The 18,348-nt window shown below is 30.5% G+C and overlaps 3 protein-coding genes across 7 annotated transcripts; 1 reads left to right on the top strand and 2 right to left on the bottom strand.

Moving 5' to 3' along the window:
* The first annotated feature begins 162 nt into the window (after positions 1–162).
* On the top strand, positions 163–2,538 carry LOC118065629 (2',5'-phosphodiesterase 12). Its single transcript, XM_035081046.1, has 5 exons — positions 163–1,354; positions 1,441–1,730; positions 1,791–1,946; positions 2,004–2,124; positions 2,209–2,538. The coding sequence occupies exons 1-5, from the start codon at positions 340–342 to the stop codon at positions 2,472–2,474; spliced, it is 1,848 nt and encodes a 615-aa protein (XP_034936937.1). The 5' UTR covers positions 163–339; the 3' UTR covers positions 2,475–2,538.
* A 178-nt stretch (positions 2,539–2,716) lies between these two features.
* On the bottom strand, positions 2,717–7,175 carry Caper (RNA-binding protein 39-like protein Caper). 5 transcript variants are annotated; one of them, XM_035081051.1, is made up of 7 exons: positions 7,004–7,175; positions 6,858–6,931; positions 6,406–6,479; positions 5,544–5,608; positions 4,787–5,080; positions 3,880–4,701; positions 2,720–3,517 (listed from the first exon to the last, which is right to left on the bottom strand). In XM_035081051.1, exons 3-7 carry the CDS (start codon positions 6,421–6,423, stop codon positions 3,220–3,222), a joined length of 1,497 nt encoding a protein of 498 aa, XP_034936942.1. In that variant the 5' UTR covers positions 6,424–6,479; positions 6,858–6,931; positions 7,004–7,175; the 3' UTR covers positions 2,720–3,219. The 5 variants fall into 5 exon arrangements, 4 of the variants coding, with proteins under 4 accessions (XP_034936940.1, XP_034936939.1, XP_034936942.1 ...); XM_035081049.1 differs by lacking the exon at positions 6,406–6,479 and having other exon boundaries at positions 2,717–3,517; XM_035081050.1 differs by having other exon boundaries at positions 6,858–7,175.
* Positions 7,176–9,997: 2,822 nt separating this feature from the next.
* Positions 9,998–14,802, bottom strand: LOC118065556 (Krueppel homolog 1-like). Its single transcript, XM_035080920.1, has 2 exons — positions 14,525–14,802; positions 9,998–12,973 (listed from the first exon to the last, which is right to left on the bottom strand). The coding sequence occupies exon 2, from the start codon at positions 12,944–12,946 to the stop codon at positions 11,303–11,305; it is 1,644 nt and encodes a 547-aa protein (XP_034936811.1). The 5' UTR covers positions 12,947–12,973; positions 14,525–14,802; the 3' UTR covers positions 9,998–11,302.
* Positions 14,803–18,348: the final 3,546 nt, after the last annotated feature.

Below are 18,348 nucleotides of genomic sequence, written 5' to 3'. Positions count from 1 at the left end.
ATGTAACAATGAGTGAAAATAAATAATAAAGTAACTCATCATTCATTTTTGCTGATTATAATAATGAGACCTAATTTTCAGTACTCCGAAATTCGGAGCTAACTATCCAAGGATCTTTGATGACAGAAGGAAGGACTCTTCTCAATCATACTTTGTGTATTCCCCTAAAAATGGTAACCGATGAGAAGTCCTTATCCACCCCACTCTTTATCCAATTTATGGACCGTGCATTTAACAAGCCACATGTTTTTACGATAAATAATTATAACCTAAAATGTATAACATTAGTGCGTTTATCAATAGTAAATTAACGATGTAAATAGAAGTGCATAGTAAATAATGAAGAGTTGTTTCACCGCAATATTTTCAAAACGATATATACAAAAAATATACAGTGCTACATTGCCATTAGGAATAAATAATTTATTCTACAGTACACACAAAACAAGAATAAACATGAATGAGGCTTTTTTACGATATGAAAAAGGACAAGAAACGTTTAATTTTAGTTTTCGATACATTAATAAGGAACTAAAAATTGATAAACAATTTAATTTATACCGAAAGTCATGTGAAAACGTGTATACATTTTTAGAAAGAATTGATAGAAATATAGATAAAGTTGTAAATAAAAAAAATCACAGATCTAAAAAGAAAATTAAAATAAAACAGAACGATGAAAAAATACAAGAAGAAAAAGAGGATGAAGATAAAAATCTTGTAAATAATGTTGAATCAGGTAATATTGTTCTTCTCAAGGAAAATACGAAAGTAAATTTAGAAGATACTTGCATCAATGTATTCGACAACCCATATAATTTATCCATGGTTATTTTGGGTGAACCTTACACCATCAAATATAACACTCCTTGGATTCTCAGAATAAAATTACCTGCTACCATTTTAGTAGGATTTCCAGTCTATCCTTCAGAATTTGAAACATTGTATTTAGATAAAGATAAGTCATCGTTTATTTGGTACAAATTTAAACACAATTATCCTCATGAAGAAATACAAGTTGGTGAAGGATTTATATATTATCCTTCTGATACTGATATTGGATTTATATTAAAACTCAAATGTTTACCACGTAACGATCATGGTGAAGGTCCTGAAATCGAAGTAATATCAAAGGTTGCTGTAACAGCTGGCCCTGGTGTATGTCCATTTGAAGCAAGACAATCATCTACAAGTACTAAATTATCTGGGGACAATTTTAGAATGTTATCATATAATATTTTAGCAAATACTTATGCAAAGTCAAATTATTCGAAAGAAGTCCTATTTCCTTACTGTCCAGAACATGCTTTGGATATTGATTATCGTAAATTATTAATCATTAAAGAATTAATAGGTAAAATAATTCATTTTTAAAATGATCTAGATTTTGTCTAATTATGCTGATTATTAATAAAAATTAAATTTATCAATAAATTTTAGGATACAATGCTGATATAATATGTTTACAAGAAGTAGACAGAAGGGTGTATGAACATGATATGAAACCTCCTTTTATATTGCTGGATTATGATGGTATTTACGGTTCTAAAGGAGAAACGGGTGAAGGTCTTCTTATTATGTATAATAATAAACGATTTCAGATGATAGAAAATAAAACTATAGTAATGAGTGAAAATATTAATTCCAATCCTACTTTTGAAGAAGTCTGGAAAACTATTACGAATGAAGATGCTAAAAAAAGGTTTCAAGATCGAAATACATCCATGTTGGTATGTGATTTTAGTTTATTACATTTCTAATTTAAAATAATGATAAAAAATGATTACCAGGTAGTGGTCATCCGCTCCATAGACAATCCTTCAGAAATTTTGGTAATTGGTAATACTCACCTCTATTTCCATCCAGATGCAGATCATATAAGATTATTACAAGCATTTTTTGCATTGTCTACATGTCAAAATTTTGCTGAAAAGATCCGTAAAGAGGTAATAAATTGAGATTGACTGTTTTTAATTTCTTAGTAATTGTTTGTTCTTTTTTAGTTTCCTCAGCATAATATAACTCTATTATTAGCTGGAGATTTTAATAGCACTCCTAAAGATGGTGTTTACAAATTGATGACTACTGGTAATATTTCAAAAGATGAAGTAGACTGGAATTCAAGTAAATATTGGTCATAATATGAAAATAACTAATACTTCAATTGATCAATACAAATATAATGTACTTAACTATATTCGTTTTTAGATGAACAGCAAACAATTAAAGATGTTTCTCTTTCTCATTCATTGTCCTTGGGAAGTGCTTGTGGTACTCCACAGTACACGAATTTTACTGTAGATTTTGCAGATTGTCTAGATTACATTTTTTATGAAACTAATAAATTGGAAGTGAAACGAATAGCACCTATGCCCACTGAAGAAGTGTTGAAGGCCCATGGAGCTATTCCATCAGTAGTTTTCCCCAGTGATCATATAGCCATTTGTGCTGATTTAAAATGGAAATCGAATTAAGTTTTATAATTAAATTGTATTAGTTTACTTTAAATACAAAACAAAAAGTAAATGAAAAAAAAAACAATTGTTGATATTTTTATAAGTAATTAACAATCATGAATTTTTATTAAAAAATTTATTATTTATTACTGGTGTTAATTAACATCAAATGTTCAATAACACTATGCCACATATCTTTTTTATTTGAATTCTTTTAAACTGCACAATGTAATGAAAGGATCAAAAATAATACCAATTAGATTGTTATATTGATTTTAATTTACAATTGTTATGTACAAATTTTATTTATATTTTAATTTGGAATGAATTCAAATATTGATGTTATCTACGAAAAATATATGTAAAGAAAAATACATACTACAAGTTTTTTCATTTTTTGTACACAAATAATTCAGTGAAATTCTCTTATTCACATTTTTACTTTTCATAGTTCTTTGTTTAGTTTTGTCATTGATTGTAGCTCTTTATCTGAAATTTTAGCATAAATCATGTTAATATCTAAAAAATGAAAATCACAGTTAGTCATACACAAGCCATTCAAAATAACAAGTTTTTTATTGATAATCAGTATAATTCGAACAATAAAATCCATGTGAATATTGTACGACTTATGTATAGATGAACAAAATTTTTGTAATTTACTATTTATATAAGGTATCGTAATATTCAATAATCCATCTACTATCGTATCTTAAATAGCTATAGTGAGCTCATAAAAAAGTTATATTTCCAATTATTAGGATCAAATTCCTCTTCTTGGTGCACTAGGAGCCAGCAATTGAAGTGCTGTCATTGCATCTGGGAATAACGAATGGTAATTAACAAGCGGTACATACGCCGCTGTGATAACACGTCCAGCAAACCATCGTCCATGTAAAGAATTTATAGCTGCAACTGCAGTAGCAATTGATGGACATTTGACATAAACATTGCCTTGTGGTGAGGCTTGATCAACATACACATGGAGTACACCACCATGTTTGTTGCATTCTTCAATTACATCATCCCGAATTTCTCTTGCCCATGATGTATTGGATTCACTGCAAACAAAAATGATAAATTAATATTATGAAACCCACTTTTCTCGAAAGAGATTAGAACATATGTCAACTCATTAATGAACAAATTAATTAAAAATTAATAAACAATTTTTCTATCGTAAAACTTTTTGTTAAACCACATTAATTATTCATGCTCGAATCTCTTTAAGATATAAATTTATTGAAGTAAATAGATTTGTTTCGTTATCATAAATTTGTTCAACGAAGCAAACTATGATGAACTTATAAATTAGATAACGATAACATTCTCTCGCATATTTGTTCCCCCAGCGTGAACAACTAAGATGATCTCACTAGGTCTACGGATATGCTAGACTTAAAATAATAATTAAGAAACTTACTTCTGTGGATCAAACATATTGGATAACATAAAACATTGTGTAGCAATTGGTGGTGTCGTTTGTTGTGCTTGTTGGGGTGTATTCATCACCGGTGCCATATTTAAAGCATTAGCTGCAGCTTGAGGAATTTCTAATCCCGTTCCTTCTGCAAGTTTGAACATTAATTGTAGCCTTCCAGTAGCACCAAGATCAATTCCACTACGATCTAATTCATCTGTATCAAGTAATGATGGTCCTTGAATAAGATCAGTTCGTTCTGTAACATTTCCGACTTTCATAGGTCTTCCAGCAAGTTCAAAACCATTAAGTTGTTCCAGTGCTTTTTTAGCATCATCTGCATTTCTAAAAGTTAAAAATCCGTATCCTTTGCTTCTACCCGTTTCAGGATCCATTATTAATTGAATATTGTCTATTTTTCCAAAAGGTTCAAAGATACCACGAAGCATATCTTCAGTAATATTAAAATGAAGAGATCCAACATATAACCTCATTGGTCCAGTTTGTCCTTTAGGCATTAAATTGGGCATAGAATTACCCATTCGATTTTTCTCAGCTTGAGTATGTTGTACAACAATTGGAACTCCCAATAGTTTTTGACCTGATAAACCTAAAGCTAATGTAACACTTTCTGGATCTTTAAACTCTACATAAGCAATTCCTTTGAAACGTCTTGTTTTGTTGCATGTTATAAGTCTCACATCTTGTACTTTTCCTACACTTGAAAAAAATTCTTCCAAATCTCTTGCTCTAATGCGTTGACTCAATTGCATGCAAAATACTGTACGGGCATCACGCTCTTCTGGAGTCAATTCATCATTTCTCCTGTAATACAAATTAATAACTCGTCAAAAATCCATAGCAGCAAAATTGTCAATTTTTCCAATAATCAATTTTTGAAAATACTTACATTCCAAGTGGACTAACTCCCTTTCCAAATGGCCGAGCTCTTGGTAATGTGATTGGTGTTAGAGAGCGTTTTCTTCTTCTCTCACGATCTCGATCTCTGTCTCGTCTATCACGATCCTTATCATCCCTATCTCGGTCTCGTTTATCGCGAGAACGGGATCTCCTTTTCCTATCTCGATCGCGGTCACGATCTCGATGGTCTCTGTCACGATCCCTGTCCCTGTCTCGCTCACGGTCACGACGATCTCGTCGATCCCGTGAGCGAGAACGCGATCGTGATCGATGTTTACTTTTTCTAAAAATAAATTTAAAATATTACAATCCATACAATAATGTATGAAATAATTATAATGAAAAAAAAAAAAATAATAATTAGACTCGAAAATCCGAGATAATAATGTATATTAAAGAATTTCTTAATTTATAATATCAACGTAGCTTAAATAATCAGAGTCCAGTCTTTATTTACCCGTAAACCGATTATTTTTACATCGATTTTTATGGCAAACAAACTCGATACGAGTATGTTTCGACTATACTCACCATAATTTGGTAATACCGTTTGGAATTATTGAAATAAAGCGGCATTTACACTAATTGTACGGTGTCTATAACAAAGAGAATATAATCTTGAGGGTGATTGTCACGTCTAGACTTTTTTTTTTGTCTGTATACTAACGCGCATGTTGTTTCTTCCGGATTATGAGAAAATCAAAATTGAGTAAGAAAATGGTGATAAAAATGATAAAATAACTTACCCAGATGATTTTCGGCTGGACCCATTTTCCTTGGACTTGTCTTTGGATGAGGAGGTATCCTGGTCCTACGAACAGCAAACAGTTGAATGCCATGCCAGCCAGCCAAGGTGGCAGGGACGCGCGAACAAGGGGACAAAAAGCAAATCGTACAAAGTTAGTTATTTGTAATAAAAATATTTGTAATATTAATAGAAATTTATTTCTTCTTTCTTATTGCTGGTATTGAATTTTATTTGGATAGAACAACTTAGTAACAGTAAAGTTGATTATTGAATGTAAGCACGTCAAGTATCCTCGGTATTTCAAGTTGATTGGAAGTATACGCTGGTTCAACGAATATATTACAAGTTCAGGGTTGTTACCAGGGAAGGAGTCGGTTGATTTTTTGCCAATACGATTCACGTACTGCAATTACCCGGCTCAGACTTACCAATTATCTATTCGGGTTTTAGGAAAGCATTGCAATCTTGGGTTGAGCATGCCTTGGTCTTAAACTACCAATGGCCAACCACACATCCTTTTTCTTCTGTAAAAGAGAGCCCTCGTCAAAGAACAGTATGTTTTTAAATAACACTTGATCTGACCCTAAACTACCCTATACTCTTTTCAAAAATGTTGAGATATTTCAATTAATCCTACTCATTTACTGAAATTACTGATTTTTCAATATGTGATTTATAAAATATTAAAACAAACTTCAAGAGAAATCAATGTTATTTTTTTTTTTCTCCTTATATAGAAATATAACTGCCGAAAATAATTCCTCTTGTAAATATCCAACGAATAAATGTTACCTTTATACAAATGTGTGCAAAAAAAAAAAAAGAAGAAAAATGATGATACTGATGACTTGTCTTAGTACCTCGTATTTCAAGTGCATTTGAGGAACTCGCTGTAGAACATCGTACGAGCGCGAGGGTACATGTTACGTACCATCTATAAGTACAGAAAATGGAGGTATTGATCAATAAGTAGGTAACGACTGCAGTGTGGTTCTGTCTAATATTTCTTTTTTTTATACACATATATATGAACTAGAGTTATTAAAAATATATCATATTATTATTATTGCTAAATAATATTGTCATATATTATCATTATTAATTTTAATATTAACATGACGAAAACAACACGACATCAATTATTTATGGTCGTCATCATCGCGTCCACAATAATAAGGACGCGTAGTAGTCAAACATTTTAATTTGAAACGGAATTGATCAATTAAAAAAAGAAAAATAAAGCGACTCAACTATATAAAGTTGCATGTCAAGAAATTCAATCATAATAATTATTTTTATAGCAAATTCTTACCCCTTTTTTATAAGGTGCCTCCAGCATCGCCTCAACATCCAAGTCCTCCGCCATTGTACGACTTGGAGAGTTTTCTGAAATGCCACGCATTAGCAGACGTCCACGATATATGATATAATGAAGTGATTGATTTTATAGTGACGTACGGCTCGATTATAATATTATTTTAAGATATTATAATATAATAAAATATTTCCTTTTACGAGGCTGTAGTTCTGCTGGCTTCACGTTGCTCCGGAATCGTCAGGATCCTTTGAGTTTTTCACCCTTCTCACAATGGCCTGCTCTAATAAAACGAAAATGGCGACTGCAAACGGGTGTGTGAATTTCCTTTCATTGACTACAGCGCCTTTGTGACATTCATCGGAAATGACGTCACACGATCGCTTGATAACGAAAAGAGACATATTGCTCTATCGGTAATGCAGATCAGTGTTTTATTGATTGTCAATAATCAAAAATAGTGTTCGGTAATTTGTCGATGAAATTAAAAATTAATTTACCTACGTAATCATATTTTACATGACAAAAATTAATTAGACAAATTTATTATTAATTTTATACTTAATTTTAATAATGAAAATACTTTACCTAATATAAACGTAATAAAATATTTTTTTGATTAATGAATATCCATGATAAATTGTTGATAACTAATTGAAATTAACTAGTGATTGGATGAATAAAATATGTAAAAAATTTACATTTTTTTCAATATAAACATTGAATAAATAAATAATATGTTTTCGAAATGAATTTTTGAAGTCAAAATATTTCCTTTTGAGGCTAAAAAGCTAAAAAAAAGGTTAAAAAATATCATGAATGAATATAAAAATATGTTAGTGTTCAATCAGAATTACATAACTCTAAAAATTGTATGTAACGTTTATTCACTGACCACTTTTTTAAATTCTTTACTTTAAAAATACTGGTATTTATTGAATAAAACTGGTCATTACTCAATAAATTCAGTATCATGGTCGTAATCAAAGTATAAAAGCTCTCAACAACTCCTATTTTTGTAAACATCAAAATCACTATTATGTAATTCAGATTCTTTGTTAAGAACTTTCTGATTGTGTACCAAAGATAATAAATGACTGATGATACATCTCTGTTGTTACAGATAACCATTAACTAAGATTTTCTAAACGACTTCAAAATCATCAAGTTCAACGAACTAATGTTTACTGGTGAGTTAACAAATTATAAAGAATCTAAGATCCAGAATTGATGGAATTAGAAGTACGCACTTAAAAGAGACCGTCGATTGTAGGTTGAGCAAAGACCATCGAGAGAATTCGGTAAGAAAGGCAGGGAGATAAGGACAACGAACGAGGTAAAGGAAAAAATGTGTGGGACAAGGGAAAGTTTGTGAACACATCGTTGCTGGCCTACCTCTTGGTGGGCTTGGAGGTCAACGCTCTCAATCTCCCTAAAATTTGATGGGGTATTGAGAAAATCAGAAAAAAAGGAGTAAGGAAGGTAAGAAGAATGATCTACAGTAAGCTTATAGAACGAATAGTCGTTTCAACGTGTAAACATAAAAGCCTTTAATAAAATGAAGCTACCATGCTGAATCCTACAAAAGCAAAAAAGGCCTATCATATCATGGAATTTTATGATCCGGAAATAGACCTTCTCGACAAGCAACAGTGACGTTATTTTCAGATCGCTCATAATAACCGCTTGTTGATCTGGAAATAATTTTGGGATTACGAAATCACATAGCATCAGTCCTTTTCTTTACTATACTCCAATATATGGCCATGATTGATACAAGTATTGAGATTGATACACCTATATTTGTTAAACATACCTATATTTGAAGAAGTTTTTTATTGACTTTGACATAGATACTATTATAGAATTTTGGAGATATGATAAAATTATTTTTCTCCGTTTTTTTTATCAACAAAATAATATCTACATTAAAAAAAATAGATAAAAATGGTTTATCACAAAAAAAAACTTCTGGCTCCAACTGTTTCTTGATTTAACGGGTAAAATTAAGAAATTTAAAACTATGATTATAACTTATAATTTGTTTATTAATTTTTTAGTACGAGTTTTCATTGCAGTAAGGAGTTAGCACGTGTGTGCTAATCCATGATGTACGTTCATTAATAATAAATCAGCTTTACTATAGGTCCCGTACATACATATAACCAACAGACAACCCTTTTTGAATTTAAATACATGATCTGTTTCTTTGAAATTATATACAAAAAATAATAATAACGTAACAACACACAATCACGTTGAAATTGAGGTGTATAGCAAATTTTTTTCTTATATCATTTTTGTTTGTATGAACTAGAAAATACCTCGATAACATAAAACTTTTTATACAATTCACTATAAACTAATACATAATTAACTATATACTAAATAGGCTTGAATATACTCTCAGGAATAGATGATAATAGTTATAATATTAATAATTAAACCTGCTGTTTGCCGACAATAATAACATGCGCTTCATAAGAATATTAATATATACCTATTCATATAATACACAACGCACAAACAGGAACCATACACTATTGCAGACACGTACAAAACACACACATTATTTTATTATTAATTTAATAAAATTATTAAATATAATGATAATAGTTACTATGATAGTAATAATAATAATAATAATAATTTTCATCATAATCTTAATTATAATAACGTATTCACTATACCATAAATGACCATTTTTGTATGATAAACGATTTTTTTTAAGTATGACGTATTATTAACTTAAAAAATTTTTATATAATTATTTATTTTTCTTCAATGCTTCGGGCATATTTAAAATTTAAAAAATCAAAATAAATTTTCAAAAATAATTAAAACATCAAGTTCATCTAAAAAGATAATAATGATTTAAAAACACTGTTTTTGATATACGTATTTGATCTCATATGTTTGTGAATAATATCCAATCAAATATAATGAATAATAAAATTTAACAAATTATAAAAATGATTTCATTCATATTAGCTCCTAATGTTTTCATCACATTATAAAATAATAATAAAACTATTAGTTCGTATTTAACTAATAATGTTATTACTATTTTAAACAAATAGAGAAAAAAAACAAATAAAATTATCAATAATAAAATAAATAGAAAGTAAATAAATAATATACAGAGTAAATTCAAGTGATGTAACAGATAATACGATAATAATAATATATCTATAATAACAAAATATCTATTATGCACGATTGTAACATTGAAGAATTCAATGATTGCATCGAATAAGAATATTTACCGTGAGAACTATGATACTTGATTAATTAAATTCTTAATATATTTAAGTTTACAATAGTATTTAAACACCCTCTTATTCTTGAAATACTCCTGAGTAATTTTCGGAAAGTTCTACGTTATAATGACAAGTTAATAACATATGTAGTACTAAAAACGCAACATTTGGTTTTATCCGTGATCTTCTATTCTTTTATGGAATCAACGGAGATGTCATTGAGGCACTGCACGGTACGATGAGTAATGATGTTAAAGTATTTCTCAATTCTTTCTCTTTTGTTTTAAATTGTAACTTTTTTTTTGAATTAGGAAGATATCAATGTATATATGTACTATGATTTAATATTACATACGTAATCAGTCCATTACGCTATTATTTATGATCGTTATCGATAAATATTTATAATAATAATTGGCTATGTGGACACACATACAAACGTTTTATATATATATATATCTATATATATATATATATATATATATATATATTATAGAAGAAACACATGATTTTTTGTGTGTTTATTTTAAATTTAAATTTCCACTATAACACCTTATGATTATTATCATCTTTATCATTATTACTACTATCATTTTTTTTTATTTAAAATCAATAATAGTATGTCATAAGTATGAATAAAATATCATACGAACATTGTGTGCTCACATATGGAATACTATATTAAGAAATAATTATTTACTCTTGTACTGGCAGTGGGCTCAACTACCTTCAATAATCAGGTAGTATGAAGTTGTTATCACAGAGATGTCAATTATTTTATACTTTTATTCTCTTTACTTAATAGAATAAAAATATGCTGATGATGATGATTAAAATGATATATGTATGTATTTATATCTATATATATATGCAAATATGTAGTTAAATATTCTCGCTATTTTTGTATGTTTAAATTCAATAATATCTTTTCTTTACTATAACAGTAATAGTAGTAGTAATAATAACAAAAATTATAATATCAATAGCAAGTGTTATATTGAAGTTAATTCCGTAGTTGTAATCGAATAATGATTTATAATATTTAATGATTATTCGGCACGATATATATTTTGAAATCTAATACTAAACGCGGCAAAAAGTATTGGTGAAATGTTTGCAATTATTTGTGACGTGTTCATTAATTAAGGTAATGAATTGGCCACCATTATTGCTATGAGAATACTAAGAAGCACGAGCGAACTGAATTACAGAACTGTGTCTTTGAGTTACTAATTCTGTCCTTTCGTTTTCCATTGATTCCAGGATCATTTTACAACGCTTGCGCGGTGGAAGTATGAGTGTTTCTCTCACTGGTATTGCAAGATCTAATGGATCTGGAGATGGTGCTGGGCTGACTGGATTACTACTTGGCGGTGTAAGAATAGGTTGTCTACTAACTACCTCTATTATTCCAGCATCTTCATACGCTCTCAAAGTTTGTTCTTCAACTGCTTCAAGTGCTGCTTCAACTCTTCGCCTGGCATCATTACCTGGTAAGTTCAATAGCGATGGCGATTCATTGACACTCGATACGTCGTTGATTTGAAGATTGTAAGATGTATAGGCCGATGATACTTCTGGATAGAGAAAAACGTGATTCGAATCTGCTGATAAGTTTCCAGGTGTAGTAGTGGTCGTTGATAATTGGAACAACGATCGATCTTCAGCAGCAGCAGCGGCCGCTGCTGCTGCTAAAAGTGCTGGAACACCTGATGCAGAATTTGTAGGAGGACTTTGATTATACTGCTCCCTTGGATAGAGGTAGTAAGAAAAGTCTCGTGTGTGCATATAAGCCTGAGTTTGAGCGCTTAACTCTTCAGTCTTATTCTCTTTGTCGCTACTATTGCTACTGGTGACGCTATTAACATCATTATTACTACTGACGGAATTAATATTTGAATTAGTGCTCTGAGATATCTCAATTACTGGCTCGATAGGTGAATCACGTGGTGAAGTTGAACTCGAGTCAGAATGTGTTTTAATATGTAATTCCATTGTCTTTTTGGAATTGAAAGTTTCATGGCATAAAGTACACTTGTAAACTTTTTCACCGTAATGAGCTACTTGGTGAAGTTTTAGGACGTGATTGTATCCAAAAGATTTTCCACAAATGTCACAGGTATAGGGCTTCTCTCCAGTATGTGTTCGTGTATGAACTTTAAGTTGTTTTGAGCAGGTGAATCCTTTGCCGCACGCCTTACAAACATAAGGTTTTTCACCTGTGTGGGTGCGCATATGAATTACCAGCTGGCCACTTTGAATAAATGTTTTAGCACATACAGAACACTTGTGTGGACGTTCGCCTGTGTGTATCCTCATGTGTCGATGGAGCTTCCCACTATGTTCAAATGCACGCTCACATACATCGCACTTATAAGGGCGTTCTTTTGTATGAATCCTACGATGCACACTGAGGTTTTCTTTCACCGAAAATGACTTGTTGCAATACTCACACTGATAAGGTTTCTCACCAGTATGTGTACGATAATGTCTAGTTAATCTTGCAGGTACAGCAAATGTTTTACTGCAAATATTGCAGCGGTATGGATCTTCACCTTCCTTACCATGAGAACGGAGATGACTTTGATAAACATTCTTTTGGTCAAAACTCTTTTGACACAATAGACATTGGTATGATTTATCTGGATTATTTTCCGCAAGATTATCTGTTGTGGACGATGCAAATACACTGAGATCTGGACTACAGACTAAACTTTTAATAGGCTTCATCATCTCCAGGGTTGGTACTACGTTTGCCATTGAACACATTTGAGACGTATCAGTTCTCCCAGCAGATATTGGTTCTGTTTGATAGTATCCAACCATTATTTAGACTTCTTTTGACGTTGCTTCCTGTAAAAAACAAATACCAAAAAAACTAAATAAATAAAATAAGTTATAAGTGTTTAGAGTAAACTTCAATAAGTAAATTATTTATCAATATAGAGTAAAGTTAAAAGTTTGATTATTGAATAAAAAAGTATCATGAACTCTGAATTGGAGTAATGATGTAATGTAAGCTCTTAATCATCTTACAACTTATCAATAAAATCGATGATATAGATGGCTCAATCCTCTGATCATATTTGAAAGTTCAAACTATCCTATTTGATATCGGTTCTCATGCATATGTATGTGGCAATTCAATAATTACGTCAACCATGAATTAGACAAAGAAAAAATAATGTATGAATGTTTATTAAGACTGATACCTTTTAATTAGATTTACAAATTAAATATTCCAATTAATTACTACTTTATGGATATGCTGATAATGATAAAAATAAATTTTTCATTGTGTACTTTTTATCTTTAAGCCATCTATTGTTAAAAATAATATTTGAGTGTGATAAAGCCAATAGCTATAAGTTATATCTAATACGTTCTATTATAATCTCGATATGATCGCGAACACCACAATTTTATTAATGTCGAGGGCTTACACGCGCACCGCTTGTTGTTGAACAAACAGCGGAGGCAGTCGCATGTGGTCGGCGGTTGCGGTCACGGGCATTACGGCACGCCTCCACCTTGACGGCAACCACGTACTACTGCCTCCACGTGTACTATTCGCATTTTTTTATAGCGATCACCGACCTCGTGCAACTCGACGCGTGGTAAGGACGTCAAGTTACATCACAGAATAGTACCCCCGGTACTACGAGTATACAATATTCAATTTGCTTTTCTATTTGACATTTAAAAATCTAATTTTTTTTTTAAATTTTTCTTTACTTTAAAATATTTTTGCCCTTACTTTTGCGCTGCGTAAAGACGCGCGCCTGCCCCGAAAATATTATCGATCGTCCCCAAAATGCCTCATGGCACGCCGTGTACAAATCGAGGGTCCTAACGAAGGGGAAATTTCGACTGCGCCATAACGATGCGCGTTATTTAGAAACTTTATATACATATGTATAGATACACACGCGTATGTATCCTTATGTGTATCTATTTGTATGACAATATGCATATATATACATCTGTATATATATTTATTTGTTTATTTATTTATTTATTTATATATGAAAATTTATATGTAATAAATGTGACTAAATGGATTAATGAAATATTTCAATTTTACAAGAATGACAATCATTTAACAAAGAATTTTTACATTATATAAATAGATTTAAAGCTTTTTCTATTAAAAAACTAGTTTATAAATTCATTTGTAATTTTTAATAAATATTTAAATCCAAATTATACGTAAATACTAAAAAAAAAAAAAAATGGCTATTATTATTCATTCATTAGATCATAAACTACCGTAAATTTAACATCCAAAAGAAAAACTCTTTAACTACAAGTAATTTAAAATCCTGTTAAAACTAACATTGAATTAAAGATAAGATTTAATTAAATCAACTGAAATTTCGTGTGATATATAACAAAAAATCATACCTGTTATTTAAATTTGATTCTTCTTTTACACTTTCACTTAAAATTGACTTTCATCACTTTTTGCATAATAATTTATAATATTATTAATTGTTATATTAAATGTTAAGTTTAAATAAAAAGATTGTTTATTAACACGAAACGAATGATCTCTCACAACTTTACATAGCGTTCCGTAAATTTACCAGAGCCAAACTGAGATCGAAAACAAGAAAAACCTGAGGACCCACAAGGATGACCAATCACACTGTATAATGTTTACCTCCTACTTCACGACGAGCATAAGCGGAGGTTACCGATGGTAGTCGAAGCATGAGCCCGTTCTGTCTCGAGTTCCCGTCCCCACTTCCGTACCAATAAAGAGACTTCTCACTCTTCGTTCCCCTTGCCGACAACCATTGCTCCACGCGACCTACAATTTAGGACGACTGAAGCAGCTTGAGGCAGCACGTGGAGGCAGTCGTCGTGGTTTCTACGTTCAGCGCGCGTGTGACCGTGACAGAGATAGGCGTCGTTTAATTCACATGATGAAAAGAGACGATAGAGGGCATAGTCGATTCAACATGTATATAGATATATTTACTCACTTGTATTTTATATACAGATATACTGTAGTGGAGAGAAAGACAAGGAAATATGAGGTAAGAGAAAAAGAAAAGTACAGAGGACACGATGACCTACGGGTAAAACTGCCTTTGACGCGTGCATTCACAGATGCATTATTCATCCATAATATTCATACATACAGACCTATAAACTTCAGAGAAATTATCGCATAAGCGTAAGATTAGATATAGAAAATGAGATAGGTAAGTGCTTACCTACAAATTAGAATTTTATCATATTGTTTCCATTATTAATTATATGCTCTGAAAATATTTCGGTGATCATCTACGATATAATATGCGTGTAATTATATTCGTGTTGCATTTATTTATGTTTATCATAATTTTTATTCGTGTCATACATATTTCGATTTCACTTATTTCTCCTCTTAGGTCTTATTAACATTTTTTAATTTTTTTTAATCAACGTTGTACCAGTTCTTTTGCAGATGTACTTTAATTTTACATATGTAAAATAGTGGGTATCTATATACCATGTACATAAATAAAGTTTCTCTTATCGTTGTACGTCATTGCCTCACATCAATGACCGAGTACATGTAGTAGCCTATATAACATTATTTTGTATACGATGCATTATACATATGTTTATACGCCTAAAATAAATGCCTAAATAGTTTACATATTTGTTTCAGATTAAAGTGATATTTATTGGTGATTAAGTAACATAATTAATTATCCCCCGAAAGGTTTGTAAATGAAGAGGTATGTATGTAATGAGGATAAATTCATTGAATACGTCAAGACATTTATTATTTATTTTCAATTTTTATAATTATTTGCAGATTAAATATCATTCATGGTACCTGAAAACGAATATAAATAAATACATACTTTTACATATATTTTAATCGTATAAAAATATTGACAATTTCTTAAAAACTTATCTGATAAGTATCGCAACATATGATGCTGTATGTTAATATTAACAACATTGCCAATACATAGAGTGACATTTTTTTAAATGATGCACACATACATAATTAACTTTTGAATATTCATATATGCTAGTATATGTGATTATGCTTAAAGAATAATATGTGACTAATCATTAAACTCGCAAATTTGGACAGCGGTGTCATTTGAAAGTGTTAAAAGGACATAGTATCCTTGAAAATCATTAAAATTATAATACCCAATGTATATTTGAAGTCAAGTTTCTGTTTGAATGGTTCAGTAATACACAATATATGAAATAAAAAATTAATAATATTTCTTGAGAAGGTGAAAGTGCAATATGTTAACACTTGCGTGATTGTTCTAGTGCCTGTAGCAAAACGAGCAAATATATGGAATATATTGAACTTTTTTGATGCATATGTCATGTAGATTAAGTATGTTAGATTTCATAAGTAGGCTAAGGGATTGAAGGTATAATAAAAAAGACTGGTTATAATTTTCATCGTATGTTAACTAAAAAACTGTAGACACGTGTCGAGCAGTATTAATATCTATAACAATATTATACTTGACTGAGAAGCAACTCAGAGTATCAGAGCAATGACCTAGTGGAGCGGTTGCACGTGTAGACAGACGAAACCCTCATCAGCAACCGCTGACGTAGGGGCATTGGACTACTATACGTGCGTGTTCATTTCTCTTTTTATCTTTTCTCTCTCTCGTTCCTTTATCTCTCTTTCTCACTCTGTACTGTTTATTACATTATACATACTTACATTGTCACTTAAACCATGTGCATTATCCTTGAAGTGACGTCATTATCTTTAACTATGGTTAATCAACGATATTGTGGTTTGTAATTTTCGTTAAAAATATAAATTAAAAAAAAAGAATCCTTATTCTTTATTGGATTGGTATAACTTCAATGTCAGATTCTCATACAAATTATTAGTTCAGTATATATAAAATAATTAAATCCACGTGGAGCCAGATAATAAATAGAGCTTGGGAAGTTTTTCTTCATATAATCTTGATTGATGTTAAATAATTGGAAAAACTATGCATTTAACAAAATAATCTTCTGCGTAGTATTTTTTGGATGATAAGTTTTTAGCCCCTCGTATTACGAAATTGGTGAGGCTGTTAGGGAGAAAGGAAAAACGATCTTTTCTCCTGCCTAGAATAAACCCGTGGTTAAACCAGGAGCAGGATGAGGGATTATAAAAAAAAGAGAGCACACAAATACTTTCCAACCTACATCTCCATTAATATGTAGGGAACTTGGGGTGTTTTATTAGTGTATGGGTTTGTATATTCATATTTAACTGTACATGTAATATATATATACTTATACATTGGCTTTCTGTCGTATTGTGTTGTGTATATGTATATGACGGGGTCGGGATCGTGGCCATACTTCATCAATGTAGTAGTAAATACACAGCAGGAGTAGAAGTGTAATGCAGGTTGCTGTCTGCGTTGTAGTTTTGTGGAGGGAGGCTTGTATCTAGTGGGGAGTAGATCGAATAGTGGGGAACGGTCTAGAGCGATGTTGTACCTTGACCAATCTCAACGCAACTTGTTTTAAGCTATACCACAACGACCTTAGAACTCGTAATCGTCGTTAAAACTAAAATACATGCACTGAAATAGCGAAAAAAGAAAAAAAATATTATTTTTAATCATAATTTTTTTTTTTCTCAGATGCACTGTATTTAAATAAATACATCATCATGATGGAATATTATAACCTATAAATAATTAAAATAATTAAGAGTTCTTTAAAAATTTAATAGAACTATTATATATGAAAATGTAAGTATATTAACAATATTATACAATACGTTTGACCTTTTATTTAAAAAGAATTTTTTCATATTAATTTATTGAAATCAATTTATTCAACTATACTTTTTCAGAAAGTCACAGGAGAACATTTATATGTTAGATCAACTATTTCAAGTATTGATTAAATCATTTATGTAACGTACAAATAATATAGTATTCGTTACGAAGCAGATTTAAAGAAATATTTAAACTTAATGGGTTTTAAATCTTATTGAATTTGATTATATCTATACTGATATACTAATTGTTGACAACAATAATATTTATTTCAATGAAATTTTTTCTGAAAATGAAAGAAAGTGAGTTACTACGAAATTAAATATAAAACTTACAAACTATTATTAATAAACAATACTTCCAGTTATAAGCTGCTTATTTTTAAAAACCAATATGATGTGATTAGTTATAATTAGATTATTCAGGTCAGCTTGGGAACGTAGAGGAACCCGTAGA

Source organism: Chelonus insularis, unplaced genomic scaffold (genome assembly GCF_013357705.1).
Source record: "Chelonus insularis isolate UGA/USDA-ARS -01 unplaced genomic scaffold, ASM1335770v1 contig_317_pilon, whole genome shotgun sequence".
NCBI lineage: Eukaryota > Metazoa > Arthropoda > Insecta > Hymenoptera > Braconidae > Chelonus > Chelonus insularis.
The sequence above is the reverse complement of the archived record's forward strand: the minus strand, read 5'-3'. Positions and strand labels throughout refer to the sequence as shown.